Source organism: Anolis sagrei, chromosome 5, assembly GCF_037176765.1.
Source record: "Anolis sagrei isolate rAnoSag1 chromosome 5, rAnoSag1.mat, whole genome shotgun sequence".
NCBI lineage: Eukaryota > Metazoa > Chordata > Lepidosauria > Squamata > Dactyloidae > Anolis > Anolis sagrei.
Window position 1 is genome coordinate 183,609,217 of NC_090025.1, and position 22,373 is coordinate 183,631,589.

At 38.0% G+C, this 22,373-nt stretch overlaps 1 protein-coding gene across 17 annotated transcripts in view; it reads left to right on the forward strand.

Moving 5' to 3' along the window:
• PLEKHA5 (pleckstrin homology domain containing A5) overlaps positions 1 to 22,044 on the forward strand; it is a 187,089-nt gene extending 165,045 nt beyond the window's left edge. For 10 of the 17 annotated variants that reach the window (XM_060776609.2, XM_060776610.2, XM_060776614.2 and 7 more), the window contains 14 exons: positions 2,803 to 2,865; positions 4,389 to 4,469; positions 4,605 to 4,754; positions 6,012 to 6,113; positions 6,226 to 6,340; positions 6,645 to 6,688; positions 7,633 to 7,821; positions 9,047 to 9,167; positions 14,267 to 14,382; positions 15,763 to 15,972; positions 16,381 to 16,539; positions 17,571 to 17,683; positions 19,531 to 19,679; positions 21,162 to 22,044. In XM_060776609.2, the coding sequence (XP_060632592.2) occupies positions 2,803 to 2,865; positions 4,389 to 4,469; positions 4,605 to 4,754; positions 6,012 to 6,113; positions 6,226 to 6,340; positions 6,645 to 6,688; positions 7,633 to 7,821; positions 9,047 to 9,167; positions 14,267 to 14,382; positions 15,763 to 15,972; positions 16,381 to 16,539; positions 17,571 to 17,683; positions 19,531 to 19,679; positions 21,162 to 21,196 (1,647 nt within the window). In that variant the 3' untranslated portion in view covers positions 21,197 to 22,044. The other 7 variants (XM_060776615.2, XM_060776618.2, XM_060776619.2 and 4 more) reach the window with 3 other exon arrangements.
• Positions 22,045 to 22,373: the final 329 nt, after the last annotated feature.

The following is a 22,373-nucleotide window of genomic DNA, read 5'->3' on the forward strand; positions in this document are numbered from 1 at the left end:
CCTTAAAAGTAGCAATACGGTGTATAATATTATTCTGAATACAATAATATGTATATCTGTCTGTCTGTATGTGTGCGTGTGACAATAGAGAGGGTGATTAGTGAGTGAGCAATGAACAGGTATGTTTTAATGTGAATATGTTTAAAAATATTCATTGCAGTGGCCTAATACAAAGGTAACCATCAGGAGTGTGCTTTCCAATTTTCCTCTCCTTCCTTTCTGGCCATTCATGTCGGCTTTAAACATGTTATAACATGATGTCTGCATTGAAACAACCCATTAGTGAAAATAAATAGGTTGTCTCCTGTGTAGAGTTTGCACACATTCAGTTTAAATTGTTTACCATGGCACTCTTTTTCACTAAAGCAGACCTTTCCTGCTGATGAGACCATATCTTTGTTAAACGGTAGGGCAGAGAAGGGAGGTGATAGGGGTAACAACTTATTCCCAATCTCCTCATCATGATTAGGAATTTGGGAGTATTCCAATTATATTAAACCAGTTCTCCATTCATTAATTCAAGATTATTATTATTAATTATTATTATTATTATTATTATTATTTTGTATCAGGAGCAATTTGAGAAACTGCAAGTCGTTTTTGGTGTAAGAGAATTTGCTGTCTGCTAGGATGTTGTCCAGGGGATGTTTGATGTTTTACCATCCTTTGGGAGGCTTCTCTCATGTCCCCGCATGGGAAGCTAGAGCTCGACAAACAGGAGCTTACCCTACTCCTCGGATTCGAACCATCAACTTTTTTGGTCAACAAGGGTTTAACCCATTGCGCCAACGGGGCTCCTTAATTCAGGAGAAACAGATCCTTTCATGCTTCACAGTTATAGTGCTATGACTCCATTTTAATTATCATAACTTCCTATGGAATCCTGGGATTTTAAGTTTAGGGAGGATTATTTGGAATTCTCAACCAAAGACGTCTAGTGAATTGTTAAGCTACAAACATCAGATTTGCCATAATAGTTAAAGTGTAGTTAAGGAGCCCATGGTGGTGCAGTGGGTTAAACCCTTGTGCTGACAGGACTGCTGACTGACAGGTCAGTGGTTCAAATCTGGGAGAGCATATTGAGCTCCCTCTGTCAGCTCCAGCTCCCCGTGCAGGGACACAAGAGAAGTCTCCCACAAGGATGGTAAAACATTTTTAAAAAGCATCTGGGCATCCTCTGGGCAATGTCCTTGCAGAAAACCAATTCTCTCACACCAGAAACGACTTGCAATTTCTCAAGTTGCTCCTGACATGAAAAAAAGTAGTTAAAGTGAAATCATGACACTCTATCTCTGCATTGAGATAAGTTTTGTCTCAACAAACTAACACAGCTATTCATCTGAAAATTGCTCAAATGTCCATGTGATTCTATCCTGTATATTTTTTTAAAACTGTCTTGCTAGCAGACAGTCTAAAGCAGGGGTCCTCAAACTAAGGTCCGGGGGCGGATGGAGCCCTCCAAGGTCATTTACCCGGCCCTCACTCAGGGTCAACCTAAGTATGAAACTAGTTGAAAGCACACAATAACAACAACAATCCTATTTCATCAGCCAAAAGCAGGGCCACACTTTCCATTGAAATACTAATAAGTTTATATTTGTTAAAATTGTTCTTAATTTTAATTATTGTATTGTTTTTAAATGCTTTTGCACTATAAATAAGATATGTGCAGTGTGCATAGGAATTCATTCGTGTTTGTTTAGAATTATAATCTGGCCCGCCAGCAGTTTGAGGGACTGTGACCTGGCCCTCTGTTTAAAAAGTTTGTGGACCCCTGGTCTAAAGCATAGAAGTGGTACAAAGTTAATGTGCAGACAACATTTTGTCTTTACAACTCCAATTTCATTGTGTTCTCTGCTGGTCCATTTAGCATAAATTTATAGCAAGGAAGGTATAAATAACAAAAGTGGATCTGTATCTAGTAGGACAAAAATTTGGAAAATGTAATTATTCTAAAGTTCCTACAGTCATTTAGAAATCTTCAACGATTTCTTCAGGCCACAGCAGAATCTCTATTGTCTAATCATCCACTCTCAGAGTTGGCTGTATTTCTTTCATACAGCCTTAAGTGTAACTTCACATAAATGTTACTTCTCTATCCGGTAATTTGTTAAAAAAAAAAAAAAAAGCAAAAGCTATATGTCCTCCAAACATTTGTAGTATAGACATGTTCTTGGTGTGTTGAAAGTCTTTAAAACAAAGCTGAGGGGAATGCAGCAAAGTAACCGAAGCTGCATGTCAAAGCCAGTATATTCATGCTGTCCATTTTTGTAACTCCAAGCAGATAATATCTTTTGAAATTCTCAAGTAACTCTGCTTGATTTTTTTATTGGAGATAGAACAAATGCAAGATGGAGTTCAGTGTTCAGAATTTTCATAAGGAGTTTAATTAATTATTCTCCACTTGCATGGTGCCAGATTGTTTGCATCAGTGAAGCTGATTTATCCACTCCTCCTTATTTGCTTGATTTGATTCTTGCATTTTTGGACTATTACCAAAACTAAATTTATATCACTTCTGTGATATCTGAAGATTACAAATGGACTGTGATTCCTGTCTCAGCTTTGATTAACTTCCTTGCTAGAATAAATAGTTCTGGGTGTGTATTCCCTTTTCTGGCAATCATTATTTTGCATTCCATTATAAACTCAGTTTAACATGCTGTGTTGATTAAATGCAGTCAGACTTAACATTTCAATGTGAAGTCATTTATACTTGATTAAATGCTAACTTTTGACAATACATTGTTTTGCATGATTTTAGTGAAGTGGTTTTAATGGCAGTGTTCTTCCTTATTATAGCTCTCACAAGATGAATGTAGGGGTACTCTGTACAAATACAGATCAGAAGACCTGGATATTGATGTGAGTACTTTTGTATTCCTGTATGTGGAAAACTATTAAGTTTTACTAGGGTTTTTTTAAAAAGGTTAGGGATCAAGATGACATTGGGTCACATCTTCCAGAATTTCTGAAACAAGAGTTTAAATGTGCTATAAGTAGTCTGTGTTTGAAAGACTGTAAAATTTAGAATGTCATCCAAAGCTCTCTATGCTTTTTCAAGAACAGGGCACCAAAATTGCACTGTTTTGAGACACATTTTTATATGACTTGGTAGCCAGACCCTTACTTTAAAATAAACATTTGTTTGTAGTACTAAAAGCATGCGAAATTTATTTATTTATTTATTTATTTAGGTCATTTCTACCCCACCTTTCTCACCCCCTAGGGGGGAACTCAAGGTGGCTTACATCACAATTCGATGCCCACAATTACAATAAAATGCAATAGCAATAACACAATAGATTAAAAATAGACAATTAATACAGTACAATACAACACAATACAATATCAATTAAAACCGCTCTATAGCCCGTGTTCATCGTGTTCTAAAATCCGTCAATCCGTTTAGCATTGCCATAGTCCTTTCCAACTCTGGTCATCATTACCTTGTTACCCTGCCAGATTACCCAAATGCCTGGTCCCATATCCATGTCTTCAGCTTTCTCCTGAAGGAGAGGAGGGATGTTGATGACCTAATTTCCCCAGGAGTGAATTCCACAGGCGCGGGGCCACCACTGAGAAGGCCCTGTCTCTCGTCCCCACCAGACTCACTTGTGATAAAGGTGGGGTCGAGAACAGGGCCTCCCTAGAAGATCCTAAAGGAGATACGTTCGGACAAGCACACTGGGCCGGTGCCGTAGATCTTTTTATGAGGATATGTTGTTTCACCATTGGGAATACATGCATGTTCCTGGTACCTCTTGTAAGCTAAACAATATTTGATCCAATATATTAGCACTATATTGGTCATGCTATCCCAGATCTTCAATAACTATATCATGTGTTTTGCAATGTGTGCAATACTAAGGTAAGTGTGCCTTCAGTGCATAGTTTTGTATTATAGATAGCTAGCTACCCATTTACTTAACTTTACTGGAATATTTCTGCCTTCTTTATAAACAAGCAATTGCAGAAACCTTTTGCAAATAGAAGAGCTCAAAGATTCTACATTTCTAAAACCCCTTTTATTGCCCAACACTGGGCACCTGCTGGTTTTCTTCAGTGTCCCAGTTTCTGTGTACAATTGCCTACATGAAGAGTTTATGCAGGTACTATCAATCCTTTATGATGAGTAGGAAGCCTAATGTTCCTTATACACCATGAGAATGGGCAAGTAAGTTGCTATATGTACACAGACTGTTGCTGGCTCAAAGTGCTAAATAAAGGCACCTCATTCTGGCTTCAGTATATAATATGTGAATAATTTAGTCATGATAGATATGTTGGTGTGCCTCTGTGTAGTTAAAAGGGCAAGCTGTACCTCTGTTGTCAATGTCCCGAGAAACTGCTGGCTCTAATTATCATCATCTTCTCCTCCACACTAGACTAAGCTCAGCCGATTATGTGAACAAGACAAAGTGGTGCAAGCCCTTGAAGAGAAACTCCAGCAGCTGCACAAAGAAAAAGTAGGATAATTATATTTATTGTCCCAATTGGATGTTATTTTTCATGCTTTGTTATCAGAACGCTGATAAGTGAAGTAAAAGGAACATCTGTCCAATGATGCAGAACATTAAAAATTATTCTTTTTATTACTCTAGTACACGCTTGAGCAAGCTTTGCTATCAGCCAGCCAAGAGATAGAAATGAATGCAGAAAATCCAGCCGCCATACAAAATGTCATCTTACAGAGGGATGATTTACAGAATGGACTCCTTAGCACTTGTCGAGAAGTGTCTCGAGCTACAGCAGTAAGTAATGCAATTTTTCTTTAGCTAGTAAAACTCAGTAGTGTGTTAAGTGGTGGTTCTTTGTGCAGGTATTTTTTTAATTGGCTGTCTACAAGTTTGCTCTTTATTACTGCCTAGCCTACATTACTTTGTCATGATTGCCAGAGTACAGTGGGAAGGAGCAGCATTCATTTTGGTACAGTAGAGCAACAAAATGACTCTATTTTGGAAAGGGGCTAGCAATGAGAAATCTGCACAAGTGTTCGAGCCTTCATCGATTTTCTTTGTAAATCTGCAAATACATGAAAAGATGTGGAGGACCCAGGTGGTCTTCCATAGTGATTAGGAAGTTCTAGAATGTCATTAGGGGAGAATTGAACTGAACCTTCCTTGCCATTAATGGGGCACAGAAGCACTTCCTCACCAAATCATTCTTTCAATATGCCACTCCTGCATACTGCTGTCTATTTTCACTAGCATACTGAAAAATGTCATAAAACCTGGGGGGGTGGGGGCGGGGTGATCATATTTTTATTACTTAAGAGAGGGTGCCTAGTCTTCAGATAAATCTGGGGTCCTCAGGGTTTTTAAGCAGAATCCTGGATCACAATCCCTCAGACTGGTGGGTGGGGGGAGGGACTGTAGTTAGAAAAATTAAAACATAAATAAATTCTTATGCACACTGCACATATCTTATTTGTTGTGCCAAAAAAAAAACCTTCAAAGAACAATACAATGTTTAAAATGAAGGACAGTTTTAATCAGCATAAAATTGCCAATATTTCAATGGGAAGTGTAGACCTGCTTTTGGCTGATGAGATAGCCAAGTTAGTTAGGTTTGTTGTTGTTTGTGGGCCGTCAAGTTGTTTCAGACTTAGAGTGACCCAAAATCTAAAGTTTAGGGCAGGTAAACAGGTAATGACCTTGGAGGGGGGGGGGCATCTGGACTGCAGGTCTTAGTTTGGGGACCCCTGAAATAAATCAATAAAACAAGAGTGCTTAAAAATCATACTGTAGTTGCTTGTTATTTATTCTTAGGGACCACATCATTATTTCTCCACCTCACTATCTCTAAAGAAGTTTAACATGGTACATCTCATATCAGTGTATCAATGAGTTACATCCAAAGGTTCCATTGGGGCAAGGACATTTGTGAAAGGAGAATCACTCTAGGCACCCTCCTTGTCACCCTGTTCTCCTGCACACTAACGAAAGACTCTCTTATAGTCAGTGGATCCTTCAAAATACATTTATGTAATACTTTATATGTATTATTAGGAGCTTGAAAGAGCTTGGCGGGAGTATGACAAGCTAGAGTATGATGTAACTGTCACGAAGAACCACATGCAGGACCAGCTGGAGCGGCTTGGAGAAGTTCAGGTATACCTAGAACCAAAGATATGTTATTCTAATTAAAGGTAATGATTCTTGAGTGCCTCTTCAAAGTTTTCTTGAAGAAACCCCATTCAATGCAAGAATTTGTCTTTTGTAGAGTGAATCAGCTGGTATACAGCGTGCTCAGATTCAGAAGGAGCTTTGGCGAATTCAGGATGTCATGGAAGGTCTCAGTAAACATAAACAGCAAAGAAACAGCACCACAGAAGCAGGTAAATTTGAAGCGTAGGCTAGGGTTGGTTGATGGGGAATATGAGGAATAAATGTCAAACTTATTCTTGTTTTGGCTTAGTGATGTATTTTAATATGTTTCTATTCCCCACTTCAGTCCCTGGGGTGAAATGATATAATGTGAAATGAGAGTGTGAATGAAGATGATGAGGTTATTGCCATTGTTTTCACATTAATTGAAAAGGAAGAGCGTCATCTGTTTATCACTGCAAACTTACATGTGATTAGCAAGGCTATAATTCAGTGCTCACTGTGAAATTTATCTTTTTATTTGTTTTTAAATAGGTATTGTAACATCAAAGGCCTTTACATCTAAATATAAAAATGAGGTAGGTTTTTGGGATTTTAAAGGTTCTATTTAATCATTTCTGGATGAAGCTCCTACTTCTCAGTTTTCAAAAGGTTTCTTTATGTTTGTGTTGGCTGAATTTAGATGTGATCATCACTAAATTTAGATGAAATAGTGTTAGATAAACTCAGATAAGACCATTTCATTACTAGATTTGTTTTAAAGGCTTAGTGCATAAGTGACAATTTCTCTTGTTTTGTAAGCGCTCATTGTAATGAATTCGTAATCTCTTCTCATTTCTGATTTTCCCTTTATCCAGGCTCTTGCCCCATACATGTGAACCTTTCTCTCCTCCCCCTCCCAACTTCCCATGACACACATTTCACATAGAAAAAAATGCTGTTTTATATGTGTGTTAAGTAAGGTCTGAGCACACAAATCTCAGCGTGAAACCACTTGGAGTTGAGAGTGCTCAGTATCTTTGAGACTATAATAACATTAAAATGGTAGTTTTAAAGGGACACTGTCAACTACATGTGGGGGCCAGTGTGTAAAGAAGTTGAATAGAAGTTAATATTCTTAGTGATTGCATGTTTTAACTATTTCATAATAATGGTTCAAAGACTGAGTTGTTATAAAATGGACACGACGTGGTCCACCAGTACATAAAGCATAGGGAAAGTGACAAATGACTTCCTGGAGAAAATTACCATAGAGAGATGTTCATGCAGAAAGTTGACCCTTTCCTAAGTAAAGTTCCTTTGATTGCTAGAGAATCCTTATACATATTTGAAGGGATGGGGAAAACATTCACATGGCATAAAATGTTTCATCTTTATGCATGATAGTATTGGTTCAGATTTCATTCTGTCCCTCTCACAACAGCAGTGTCCCTTTAATTTCAAATGTAATATAACTGCTGTGAAACATTTTTAAAGTTATAAGTCTTGTGATGGATGAACATGACTGTTCTGCAATCTTTAGGAAGAGGAAGTAGTCCCACCTCGTCCTCCACTCCCTCGGTCCTATGACTTTGCAGAGCATCCTCCCATAATCCCCCCTCTGCCCAGTGATAGCAGCTCCTTGCTCTGTTATAGCAGGGGCCCTGTTCATCTACCTGAAGACAGGAAGATCCACCAAGTTCAAGGATACCAAAGAAACGGAGCTCACTGTGTAAGTGGCCACAATTGCCACACTGTTCATCAAGCATTTCCCCTCCCATTCCACCTCCTGCACAATCGCCCTTTTATTTTGGCATTACGCTATTTTTATGTTGTGGTGATTTATTTTTTCCTCCTTAGCACAACTATTAACTTCGCGCTGTATTATTGGTGTGATATTTTCATCAGTGTTTGGTGAATGTCTGTGTTCCCAGTTACTCAGATTTGGTTGCATTTTGTGTTGGGTTCAAACAAAATATCAGTGTCTTCATGAACTCATATCTCTTTGTATTTAGAAGTAGTTTGAGCTTTTCCTGTTTTGTACGTCATTGAAATGCTTTTTAAAGAGCATATTCTGAAGTTAAAAATTGGGCATTATACTAAATTTCCTTTGACCAGAAGCTGGCCACTTGGAGTGCCTCTGATGTCACTGTAAGAAGGTCCTCCATTGTGCACGTAGCAGGGCTCAGACTGTATTGTAGTAGGTTTGCTCAGGGGTTTGCTCTTCTCCACACTGCATGTCGTGGACTCTGCTTTGTAGCCCCATTTCTTACAATTGGCCCTGCATCTCGTGGTGCCAGAGCACAGTCTGTTCAGTGCCTTCCAAGTTGCCTAGTCTTCTGTGTACCCAGGGAGAGTTTCTCATCTGATATTAGCCAATGATTGAGGATCCGGGTTTTAGCCGGCTACTTTTGGATTCTATTTCCAGTTAATACTTCATATTTAATTAGAAAAAATGGGAGCAGGAAGAAAATACCTTCACAATGTTTCTAAATTATGTAAGAAAGAGTGCTTTCATCTAAAATCTGGTGATAATTTGCATATCTTTGAAAAAAAGTTCTGGAAAATAATCCAGCCTCTTGGCATATATTTGCCATGTGATTTGTAAACAGAGAGCACAAGATTTGTTTTAGAATACATCTTCTGATCTTGGGTAGATTTGAGCTGTCTGAAGATCAGATAAAATAATGGAGTGAGTTAATATATTATCTTTCTTAAATATACACTGAAATTGTGGACCCTCATCAAGACAGCCTTTTTAACTTGAAAAAAAGTCATTAGGTATAAATCGATACAGAATGTAGGCAATCTGAGTTTTCCTGAACCTTTAAAATAAAAAAAATGTTTCTGCATCATGTCATCATTGCCATATGTTGTGAGCATCCATTTTGCTGTAACATCTTAGAATACTTGCTGTGAGATGATTTCATGTAAACATGCCTGTGGTCAACTTTTAGGGTCCAGATTACCGGCTTTATAAAAGTGAGCCTGAGTTAACAACTGTGGCAGAAGTTGATGAATCCAATGGGGAAGAAAAAGGAGATCCGGTTTCTGAGTCAGAAACTTCTACAACTAAAGGTTAGTATTTTTGCCACAAAATTATTTGTTTTCATTTCTGCCTACAGGAATGTGAAACTCTGTAATCCCATTGAGAGATGGCAGAGTTTGTTATAGTTTTACAAAGAGAATAACTTTCCCCTTATCATAAAGGAAATGGTTACAATAGTAAAATTAAGTTTAAATTGTGACCAGAGGAGGCATTCAGACAAGAAAGAAAAGCACAGCTAAGTGAGAATCAGCCCTGAAATCCATATTGATGCTGTGTCTAATCGTAGCTCTCATGTTCTGCGCACATCATTCCTTCAAACAATTGTTTATCTTCTGTCCTTGAACACTTTTGCAGTTTTGTTCATCCAGCTTCCTGAATTAATTTGCTAGAACATCCCTAAAGGCATCAACACACGGATTTTTTTTTATTTGTCAGAAAACTGGAAAAAATGTCACCTTTAAAAACAGAAAAATATGATGTTGTCCTCCTCAAGTTTTCAGAGTCTGTCAGGCAAATAATATTCTTTACTATGGCATTACTACCAATTCATTACCTAACTATTTCCAGAATTTCATTGTCTCCCTTTTGACATAACTAATTGTAAGTGTACTGTTGGAGTATTTACTGTTATTTCAGAATTCATTTAATTATTCCTATTACCCAAATAAACAATGATCTTATTAGATATTATAATGAATATCTTACTCAATCTAATTTAAAAGATTTTACATAGTATGGAGAAATCCTGTAACTGTCTCTTGTAATAAGTAATCCTGAGTGAAAATTGATTCAGGGAGAGTTTTATTCTATTGCTTATTTCTGAACATGTTTTTTGGTAACCAGATTGAAAGATGTGTAAATTGTGCCTTTAAGAGGATGTCACACTATCCATTCCTTTAGTATATGTTTTCCTAAAACTAAATTTTATAGAGTGTCAGCAATTCTGATATCTGTCGTGTCCTTCTTCAAAGTAGGGGGGTTGCACTGAGATTTTAACCTGAGAAAGAATGGCAGTCTATGATAACGTACTTTGGTGTGACTTTCTGAAACAAGTACACTTTAAAGGAAACTCTTTGAATTATAAAAATGGGACGCATTGTGTTGATTTTGTCTATCTCAGAGCTCTGTGCACTCTGGCCTCAAGGATATTGTTGGATTAGGCCAATAGATGCAACTTCTTTCAACAATGTAATAAAACAGAATTGATACTCTAATAAGATGATTGCCTTTCCATTTGCTTGTGGCAGAGGAAGTGGTGAGCTGAATGCTCAGAATAAATCCTATTAGCTTCGTTTGAAAGATTTAGATGCTTAGGTAGGAAACCTTAACCTGTGTATTTATTCTGCTAATCTCATTCACAGCCCCAACAGTTATCAACAAATTATATGCATACACTTCAACAAAGCTGTTGAAAGCATTGTGCAGGAAGCTTGAGAGATGTGTAATAGAAAGCAGTGCAGTAAAGCATATTAAAACTTCCTTAGCCCTCCACATTCCTAACCATGAAGGGATCATGAACCATTTTTTGTTTTTGTTTTTTGCAGTTATATTCACAGTTTGCAGACAATAGGTGCATTGTTTTTCTATTATTTTTCACAGTTAACAATTCAAACGCTGTATTGCAGTGTTCCATGATTGCTGGTGAATGCTGCTCAGTCTTCTCTTGTTTTTAAAATATGAGCTACCTTCTGTCCTCCCTTCTCAGTGCTGCTTGCCCAATCCAAAGCATCTTTTCCCTTCTTGCCAAGGTGCTTTCTTAGGAGAAAAAAAGAGAATAAACAAGTAAACAAGAGGAAAGTGGAACATGTCAGAGCATCATGACATTGGAAGCATTTCTTACGGTTCCCCCTATGATTTTGTGACTGCCTTAAGCATGGGCAAAACACCACTGTTTAAAATACAGCAGGGCTGAACACATTCCTTGCTGTCACAGAACTAAGGTAACATAAACTCATCTGCTGCCCACCTCCCCAAAATGTTGACATTTGAAATATACAGGGCAGCTATCATAGTAAAATATTTCATGTAAGTTTGGCTTATCTGCATGTAATGTCTCTACTGGATAGGGTGCAGGAAGCTATTTTCTGTGTAACCTATCCAAAAGCTCCACCACCCCCAATAGTTGTCAACTCCTTGATGGTTGTTAAACATCACCATTGCTGCTCTCTACTTTTGGGAGAGGAAATAATGAAACTGAAAAGTGAAGGCAAGATTGGCAACGGAGAGAGACACCCACAACCAACTCATTGCTTCATATATCATCAGATATTCCCCCTTCCCCAGTGATACATCATAATTGGAGAAAACAGATGGGGATGAATAACATTGGGTGTTTTATTTTTAATTATTGGGATTTTGCAGAATGCTAAAAATATAGTTAATATCGGGAAACAAGACTCATGTCATATATGCCTGTCCAATAAAATTACAACATAGGAGACCCAAAGCAAGCCTTCCAAGACAAGAGTAATCAGTAGAAAAAAATGAAACTAGTTGCCCCTATTTCTTATCAGAATTTTGAGGAAATGTTATGGTAGCATTTTTCAGCAGCTCTGTACTGTTTACCAGGCCAAGCAATACAGTTCTTCAGAGAAAAATATGCAAAACAAAAAGCTAATAGGATGAAATCCATATCTAAAGTGCCAGCTCTGGATGGTCAATCCTCTCTTGATTTAAGAACAAGGCAAATGATCTATGCATGATTTTTAGTTGTACTTTGTATGACACACCCAAAGAAGGGCCTTGTAGATTGACTCTTATATTCTTTAAGAAGAAACTGGCACAAGTGTTTGGGTCATGAACACCGGGTGCTTTTACAAGGAAAAAATAGCTTTATACACAGGAGTTTACTAAAAAAAACTGGGAAGGAGGTAAGAGGATGAAAAAGAAATGTAGCAGCACCTTTAAGATGAATTGGTTTTTATTATTGCATAAGTCTTGGTGAATAAATTCATTTCTTCTAATACACTATAGAATGATAATGGTAAAGCATTTTTCATGATTGTGAGAATGAGATGGAATGTAATCTGATCAGGAAAGATGCAAATCATGACTTCAGCGCTAAATTTTCAAAGGACTGCATATTGTGGTACAGGTCTTTCCAATCTTGCTAACATTCATTATAAACCTGCTAGCCTTTTTTCTTTCTTTCTACATTGTGCCACATGTGCGTCTTTTGCTTTACAAAACACAAGCAAAGCCTGTTTAAAAAGAGAATGTGCTTTAATACCTCTAAAACTAGATTTGCAAAACCCAACTCGTGTCTCAAGTACAAAATTGGATTTGCTCCCTTCCCTTGCTGTTTTGTTGCAGTAATACAAAGTAATGGATTTTTAATGTGAAGTGTTTCTGCTTATCCTCTCTACATTATCTTTACTGTGAAATCACTCTGTAGGGATACTGCAGAAAAATTTCCTTGTGGATTAATAGTTATCACAAGAAAGCCCTTGAACGTTATTGAAAAGGATACCTTAATTTACTTGTTTAAGAATTTCACTAAAACTGAGATTTTAGTCATGTTTTGCCAATATTTGCTGGGGCGCAGTTTATGTATGGTGTCTACATAAATGAAAGGCATGGGCTGGATACTTTTTCAATATAATTCCAGTGATTTTTGCCTTTGTAGCAGGATTAGCCTTTTAATTTATTATTATTGCATGCATCCCTTATAGAAGTTTATTTAAAAATGTGATGGGGAGGATAATTCTTTATGTAAAAAGGTTGGATGTGCCATAGTGAGTCAAATGGGCAAAAATAGGCCAAAGCTGCATTTTAGCTAATCTTGTTCTAGGCTTCTCATTTACTTCAGAGATAAACTACTTATATGGCAGCACCCATGCCCCTGGAGGTGCAGTGGGTTAAACCCTTGTGCTGGCAAGACTGAAGACAGATAGGTCGCAGGTTCGAATCCAGGGTGATCGTGGGTGAGCTCCCTTTGTCAGCTCCAGCTCCTCGTGCGGAGACATGAGCGAAGCCTCCCACAAGGATGGTAAAACATCAAAACATCCGGGCATCCCCTGGGCAACGTCCTTGCAGACAGCAAATTCTTTCACACCAGAAGCGACTAGCAGTTTCTAAAGTCGTTCCTGACATGAAAAAGCACCCATGCAAGGAATACAAAATTGTCACTTATGAAAACTACAGATATGTTGAATATACTTTTCTTAGGGCTTGATAAAATGACTGATAGATTTCATTTAATCTCTAGCCTGAACTGAAAAATAGTACAAACAGTTCAGTGTACCTGAAAGATGGCATCTAGGCTTGTGCTTCTTGAATGGGAGCTCCGCTCAATACCTTAAGACTCTGCATTCTTTTAACTGAAAGGATTCTGGAAAGCACTCTTACAATGTGATAGTGAGATATCCTGGGAGAACATCTGGAGAAAGAAGTGCATTGTGTGGAAACATTACTCCGAGAGAAAAATTGGCCAGCATCTTTTTGTGTGGGAGAACGTGGATTTTATAATATATATTTTTAATATTTGTTTAGCTTCAGTAGTTCTGAAAGGACTTTGTAACATGGATAATGCAAACTGAATGTCATAACTGAGATATTTAAGATCACAACAAACCTTTTTTTAAAGGAAACAAGAAAAACAGTGTGACTCTCAGCAAAATAATTGCTTAACAGCATGGCATAAAAGTGATACTTTCACTTTATAGTTAATCCAGCTAAACCCCCAAGCCAGTATAGCTGCATAGTCCTTGCTTAATCCATGTGTTTGCCCTAGTTTCAGTAACTGCTATAGCGAACCCATCACCATCTGTCCTTCCCTTTACTCTGTTGGCAGAGCAAGGTCGGTAGAAGAGCATCACATATGGAAACAGTCCTACAGAAAGCAATGATCTAATGCTCATTGGCATCATCCTTGTGCATACATACAGATCTAAAATGGGTGGCAGGGCTTCCTGGGAGGGTCCATCATTATTTATTTGCCAGCTCTAGCTTTTAGCTATGATTATTAGTTTTCAGACTGAAATATAATGAAAGCCTGAAAACCAGGAGTTCTGCTAAACATGTGGGGATATCTGATAGCTACAAAAGATGCTTTTCTCATTAATTAAATTGACTACATTGTATTATGACCTCTTAATTGCACTTTCAATGCTGTTTTATTATTTTATAGGCTCACATTTTCCTATTGGAGTTGTGCCTCCCAGAACGAAGTCACCAACTCCAGAGTCTTCAACGATAGCATCATATGTGACTTTAAGGAAAACGAAAAAGATTGATCTAAGAACGGTATTTAATACCATTCAACTTCCTTCCCATCATGACGTTCCACCAGCATCCCTTGTCTGCCAGAGGTTGCACATCCGTGCAGCAACATTTGGCTGCTCTTAACACCACCACTATTTAGTACAGTGTAAAAACATAATGGGAGCCCCCGGTGGCATGGTGGGTTAAAGCGCTGAACTGCTCAGCGTGTTGACCAAAAGGTCGCAGGTTCGAAGCTGGGGAGCAGCGTGAGCTTCTGCTGTCAGCCCCAGCTTCTGCCAACCTAGCATGCAAATGTGAGTAGATCAATAGGTACTGCTCCGGCAGGAAGGTAACGGCGCTCCATGCAGTCATGCTGGCACATGACCTTGGAGGTGTCTATGGACAATGCAGGTTCTTCGGCTTAGAAATGGAGATGAGCACCACACCCCAGAGTCGGACACGACTGGACTTCATGTCAGGGGAAAACCTTTACCTAAAAACATAATGTAAAATAACGTCATGTAAAGTTATTATTTGCACAGAATTCACAAGAAGTTTGATTATCACAGCATTGGCCCAATGATTTCTGTAACGTGTTGATGTGCATTTTGCTTATTGTATTATTGAAAGCAAATGCCTGGTCTCAGGATCATCTGAAGCTTTGAAATGCCTGATCTCAGGGTCATCTGAAGCTTTGGGTTTTCTGTTATCATTTGACAGAATTTGAAATCTTACAGAAAAAAATATGTCTTTGTGGAATACTAAATGTCAGGGCAGGGGGAGTTTCCTCAAAAAGCCCTTTCTACCTGTTGCCCCAGCCTGGCAGTATCAATACTATTTTACTCACCATGTTAGAGTGACAGTGGTATATTGTTAACATGTAAGACATATTATAGAATTGTTCATAATGAAATTATGGGTGACAGTCAGGAATAAACAAGCAAATTGCTAAGTGAAATCACTGCATCCTCTTCTCTACAGTATTGGAAACCCGGATGAGAAGTCTTTCAGCATTATTATAGTGATCAAGTTCTAGTTCTCTCAAGACTGTAGATCATTGTTTTAGATCAGGCATCCTCAAACTGCGGCCCTCCAGCTGTTTGGGCCTCCAACTCCCAGAAGCCCTAACGAGTTTGTTCAATTGTCAGGAATTTTTGGAGTTGAAGGCCCAAACAGCTGGAGGGCTGCAGTTGAGGATACCTGTTTTAGATGTTATGCTGTGATTACAAACAATAATGATTATGGGTTTTTTCACAAGTCAGTGTATTGATGAGAAAAGTTCAAGGCATAAATGTTATAATCTTGCACTCTCTATAGCTAGCTTATAGATGCATACCAATGCAGAGAGAGAGGCCTGTTCTTCAAATACTGTGTATATTTTTGAAAATGTATTTTTTATAATACATCTGATTTCATTTCAAGGAAAGGCCTAGAAGTGCAGTGGAGCAGTTATGCTTGGCAGAGACCACTCGGCCTCGAATGACTGTGGAGGAGCAGATGGAAAGAATAAAGAGACACCAACAGGCTTGTCTGAAAGAGAAGAAGAGAGGACTGAATATCATTGGTGTCACAGATCTGTCTCCATCACAGAGCCCATCCCTTGTCAGAGAGAATCCTTTTAGGTGCTCCCAGGTACATTACTTACTTGATTCTTTCATAGCAAACTTCTTGAAAAGGAAAAAAAAGACATCTCCCACTTAGTCAACAGGTTAGGAATCACAGCATTGTCCAAAAAGTGGGAATTATCAGCATTGGGACTCTGACCCCTAAACAGTTAAACTATATTTCCACAAATGCTGAAAGAGAATGGTCCTGACAGGAAGATAAGCACTATTCTTCAAAAACACTCATATCTCTTTAAAAGGAAAACACATATCCAGACACATAATACCCAAAGAAGTTGTTGTTTTCTTTCTTTTATTTTCTTGATTCTAGCTATTTTGTTTTCTATTGCTTCTTTCTGTTTTGTAAATTTTTGCAACTGTTCTCATGATGATACTGCAAATAATCTTTTTGATTCACAATACATCTTTTTTACAGAACCAAAGGAAGGATGATTTTGAATACATTACCAATGAATTCGAACATGCCATTAGAGTGAATGACATCGGCCAAAGTCATCAGAATTGTGCTGAAGATACATCTTGGCTGAAAGAAAATGATCATACAAATGAACATAAAGGTGGCTTTAGCAGACAGGTACTGATATCTCCTTAACAGAAAATAATATCAATATATATATTAGGCATTGGAATCACACAACCAGAATTATAATAATAACAATAAAAAAACTTGTATTTATATCCTGCCACCATCTCTCGGAGGGATTCAGGGCGACTCACAAAACACTCAAGGTGTGACATGCAAAGTGCAACAAGTGCAAAACAAAACATATGAGTAGACAATAAACAATCAGCACAACATCATACATTCATAGTACCCCCGGTAAAAAAAACAATAAAATGCTGCAATTGCTGTATATAAAACAGCAGTATTCGATCTCAGAAGTATAAAGTGCTAATAAAGAATCCAAACGTCCTATTATTATTATTATTATTATTATTATTATTATTATTATTATAGAGTCTAAACATAGTCAAAGGCTTATTGGAAAAGCCAGGTCTTTAATTGTGTGCTGAAGGTTTGGAGAGTGGGGGCTAGAATTATGCTCTTAGCACTTACAAAAAATTCAGAACTATTTTTCTAAAATTCTTCCTTGCTTGTATTGGCCTTACTGAACATTAATCTTTCAAACAACTGGCCAATGTTTCACATTATTATTTTGAGTTAATATGTATGTGAGTAGGTTTGGAAAAACAACATAAAGTTGGCCAAAACTACATGTGGAAAAAGAAGAAATAAGGACTCAGTGCACAAATATACTTAAATGCATTCCTCATGATCTTTTTAAAATAGAAAATATATTATCACAGTGGTATTCTTTTAGCTATCCATGAAGATCTCTCCACCCCCCCAAACAACCTTTGATTTCTCTGCACTCCTATTTTATGTCTTCTTGTTTTCCCAGAATTAACTGGGAATGGTTCATTAGATCCTGCCTTTGAAATTGTGTTAACTTAACTGGTAGTAGATTGACATATTACTGCAAAGTAAATCTACAGTCCGTGTGATATTTTTTAACAAAGCTTTTCTTCTGTTGTTTTTCTCCTTTCACTTAGTAACGTGAGTAATTAATTGTGATCATTTGCACTTTAACACTTACATTCCAGTTATCAAAAAGTGATGATCGGCTGTCCCCAGATATGGTAGACCAAAAGGAGGAGGCTGTGGAAGAAGCTCATGAAAAGCCAACAGAAACAGAAGAGACACAGGATGTTGACAGGTATAATAAACTTAATGTATTAGTGGCAGGAGACATTTGAGATTTGTAGTCAAAGCTGTCATTAATCCAACATTGTTCCCTCATTTCCAAACCTGTAAGAGTAATCTAGTCTTTTCCTGTTACAGATTATGGATGGGGCTTAAATATCTTGTAGAACAGGTTTAAAGCATGCCTCTTTTCGTTTTAACAATATCCAAATTGTTTTTGGCGCAGTAACTAGATGGTTAAATATTTTGTTTTCTTTGAAAGTGTTGGTGGTTTTACTGAAGATAAACACCGATGTAATCAGTTACAGACCACTTATTTGGCATGTGAAAGAAAATAGAATACTCTGCCCTGTGTTATGAAACATTTTGAAAATGGTGATGAAATGAAACAGTCAGATTCACTCCACTGCCACTTACTTAAAAAACAAGCCAATGCACACCTGTGAACATCAATCTATTCCTAAGCTTACTTATTTTACTTAGGCGATCCCTCGTTGTCTGAGTATGATGGCCTTTCAATCATAGGGTCTTGGCGGTGGATCTGTTGGTGACTGTGGAGCTCTATTCTTGATCTGCGTGTTCTTCAACAGTGAGGATATTGGTTTCCAGGGAGAAGGCAGTCCCAGTCACGGTTGGCTTGACATGCCTTCCTCTTAGCACACTTCTCCTTTTCGCCCTCCATTTGTGCCTCTTCGAATTCCACAGCACTGCTGGTCACAGCTGACCTCCAGTTAGAGCACTCAAGGGCCAGAGCTTCCCAGTTCTTGGTGTCTATGCCATGGTTTTTGTAAGCAGGCACTACAACAAAGTCCAGTTGCTTGCCATTTAAAAGTTGGCTAAAGGCTGGCCTATCTCAGGTTCTATCTACTCCCATGTATATTTGACATTAATATGATATAGGAAATTTCCAAGTGATCCCATAGAACAGGCATGGGCAAACTTCGGCCCTCCAGATGTTTTAGACTTCACCTCCCAAAATTCCTAACAGTCTCAATCTCTTTCCTTTTCTCCATCAGCTGCTTAAGCAGCTGAGGGGGAAAGGGAAGGGGCCTGAGGCTGTTAGGAATTATGGGAGGTGCAGTCCAAAACACCTGGAGAACTGAAGTTTGCCCATGCCTGCAATAGAACAAGGGAGCGGAATATCATTCCACGGCACATCCATTGGGTATCTGAATTACTGGCTTTCCCGTACTTATAAAAAACTGCTTATGCTTAGGTTTTTGAGGTTTTGTCAGTGACACTGTGATTCAGCTACTCATTGTTTTGGTTTTGTTAAATTGTTGCAGTGTCAGTTTGCTGGACTAGAAGTGCGGGAGGACAAGGATACAACTGTCCAAAATAACTTATTGCCAACGCATATATCCAGTCCTGTCTTACTGCGCAGCAGCCTTGTAGAAGTAACGGTTATAGAACTGTAGCGTACACAGTTATAATTACCATTGTAAATTTCTTATTTTAGTTCTCCCAATTACTTGTCCCACAAGAGAACAAACACATCCTGAGTCTGTATCTCTTTTCCACCACAGAAAGACAAACATGCTTGAATAGTACTAATCTTTACTTAGATTCCAATCCTTTATAAAGACTTTGCTTTCATTATTCTCAGACTGTATAAAGTAGAGAAAGACCTAAAGTGATTTTTTTGGACTCCTGAAGTCTTTCTAATACAAACATATGTTTTTCTCCTCTCAAAAACGATAAATTCATAAATATTTGGGTTAAAAACGATAAATTCATAAATGTTTGGGTTACATGATATCAGTGCTATTTTTATATTATAGATTTGTATTTAGGTGGCATACAGTATCAGTTAATCCAGTTAGGATTGGAGGAAACATTAAACTTCCATTTTCCCTTCAGCCCAAAGAGTGAGGCCACAGATGTAAATCACAAACCTGAAAGCAGCACAGAAGAGAGTGAAGAAACTAGCCTGCCCGAGTTTCAGGAGGATACTCTGTCTTCCTTTGAGATTCCTGCACAAACTTCAAGAGGAAACTCAACAGCGGCAGGTTTGATTCAAAATACATTTATTTTCAATTTTATTTTTATCTATCCCAAGTTCTGGTATAAATTACTAATGTCATAAGCATGTGCCAATGTGAGAGCCATAAACACTGGTGTAGTGCTATTCCAGACACCTAAACTAACAGATCAGTTTGTGTCCAGATAAAAATTAAAATGTTCAGTTAACCGTAGTGCAGCGTAGAAGCTACAGCTAACAGGCTCAAGATTGTCCCATCATTTCCTATTTATCCTTTTAGCAACTGGTTCTAGAGATTAAATCTGAGAAACGTGGTTTACCACTGAGCTACCAATATGTAGTCCAGATTTCTCCAGACTGGGTCTTGAGTAGCCAGTTGGTCTAGTCCGTGCATGGGCAAACTTGGGCACTCCAGGTGTTTTGGACTTCAGCTCCCACAATTCCTAACAGCTTATTAACTGTTAGAAATTGTGGGAATTGAAGTCCAAAATACCTGGAGGGCCGAAGTTTGCCCATGCGTGGACTGAACTAATGGGAATTTTAGGCAGGATTGTCTGGAGGGCCTTGGCGCATTGGTTTCTCGTTAGTAGAAGCCCTGGAAATGAGATGCTGACCAGGAAGGTTGATATGTTAATGTTTACTTCAGCCTAGATGTCTAAACCCATGTGGCTGAATCTACTTGTACATTAAAAAAAACTCCCACCACATGCAAAATTATCATGCCAGGGAGAGAGGGTCTAGCTTTATTTTGTTTCTGAGCTTTCTAGTTACTATTATGTACAATGTTTTTGGTTTCATGGCTTTTTTGTGTTATCTACGGAGGAATATTCCACATAGTGAGTCTCAAGTGGTGCAGCCCTTTCACAGGTTTTTCAGTGAGGGCTAGATTTAGAAGAACAGAAAACCAGTGGATAATAATTGGGCATCTGCCTTCATCACAGATAATTTGGATCTCCATTCATAAACTGAGAGAAAACTGAGTGGTTTTGCTGTAGTAATAACTTCCTTTGCTTTTTTATTTGCAGTCCTCTTTACATTAATGTAAATATATTCTTATTGCATCATTTGGTTTGAAGTCTTTATTGTCCTGCTATATTTGTATCACTTTGAAATCAGTTTGTCAGAGAGCTGCCTCTGTGGGTTGTTGTGAGCTTTCCGGACTGTATAGTCCTCACAACCTCTAAGGATGCCTGACATAGATGCAGGCGAAACGTCATGAGAGAATGCTTCTGGAACATGGCCGTACAGCCTGGAAAACTCACAACAATCCAGTGATTCCAGCCATGAAAGCCTTCGACAATACAGCTGCCTCTTTCTTTATCCTGTTCTCCCCATAACTAAAAGTGGCAAGTCCCTTCTTTTCTCTATTGTCCTTTGTTTACCCAGCGCTGTCTGTATATCTGAGTTTGCTGAAGGTTCTTACTCTTGCTTCTCATCTGTTGTAAAGAACAATGTGTCTCTTCCAGATACTTCTTTGGAGTAAACAGAAACATCTATTCATATTTTTCAGCTCTCCCGGCTTCTGCGGAAACAATTCACGGCTGACTTACAGCGTGGGCCTGTGGGAATAAGAAGATAGTGTACAGTCAGTTTTATAAAAACTATGAAATTCATAGTTCTGATGCTTTTGGCCACAGAGCATTGTTTTTATCACTTCATGGAAAATGTTTCTTCCAAGAGAGCTTTAAATACTCCCACGGTACCTTCAACAACTTGGAATTTGTTCTTCTAACACTGTTGTCTGCTGCTATGGATGCCATCCACATCGTTTAAGAGTTTGTTTCAATGTGCGGCCTACAATCAGAACCTTCACTTGTGGGCTTTCCCTGGTGTAAGGTTTTTAATTATGATTTCAATTAAGTTTTGCTTCCTTTTTAGATTTCTTCATGGGTTATTTTACAGATCACCACTTAAACCTCATTTCTGGTTTTAAAAAGAGATCATGTGTTGTCTTTATCTTTTGATTTGTAAATGTTTTAATCGCTATTTAAAATGTGCCATTTTCTTTCTTTCTGCTTTTTCCAAGTTCATGTGTGCCCTGTTTCTACTCTGTAATTATTTCTTGGTCAAATTGCAGTGTCAGTTACTGCCATACTGTTGTCAACATAAACATAAAGCTTAGTTGTTTCCTTTTTCTTCTTCTTAAACAATGAAGGGTTATGAATCTTGAGGTACTGGGCTCTTCCTCTGTTGGAAAAGGGTGTGTACAGCAATAAGCAGGTATTCAGTTCCCAGTTAATTTTGTGTACAAATGTAATTATGTTCATTGTGTATATATTATGCAATGAGCACAACCAATGTAAGTATAAGGAGCCACTTACTATTGTTCAAATGCAAATGTTCATATATCATTTCTTTTATATCATGTTATAAATAAATGTTGATGTTCTTAAGCAATGGTGTGGATGTTGTGCTTGACTAGGGAACGGTTTTCCATAGCACTGGAAATGGGTGAAGACTCTTGTCTTCCATTTCATGGAGTTCAAAGGAGAGGGCAGTAGGAATGAAGTGGAGTTCAGTGTGCTTTAAATTGAGAATAAAATCAGAGCATCATGTTTATACCTAGAATCAGAAACCCTCCCATCCACACACACACACACACACACACACACACAACTGTGACATTTGCCATGTATAAAAGAAGTGTGACCTGACAGTTAAGCCACCCAGTATATGGTTATCAGCCTCCTCCCAGTAGACTTAAATAAAAAAAAAAGTTTAA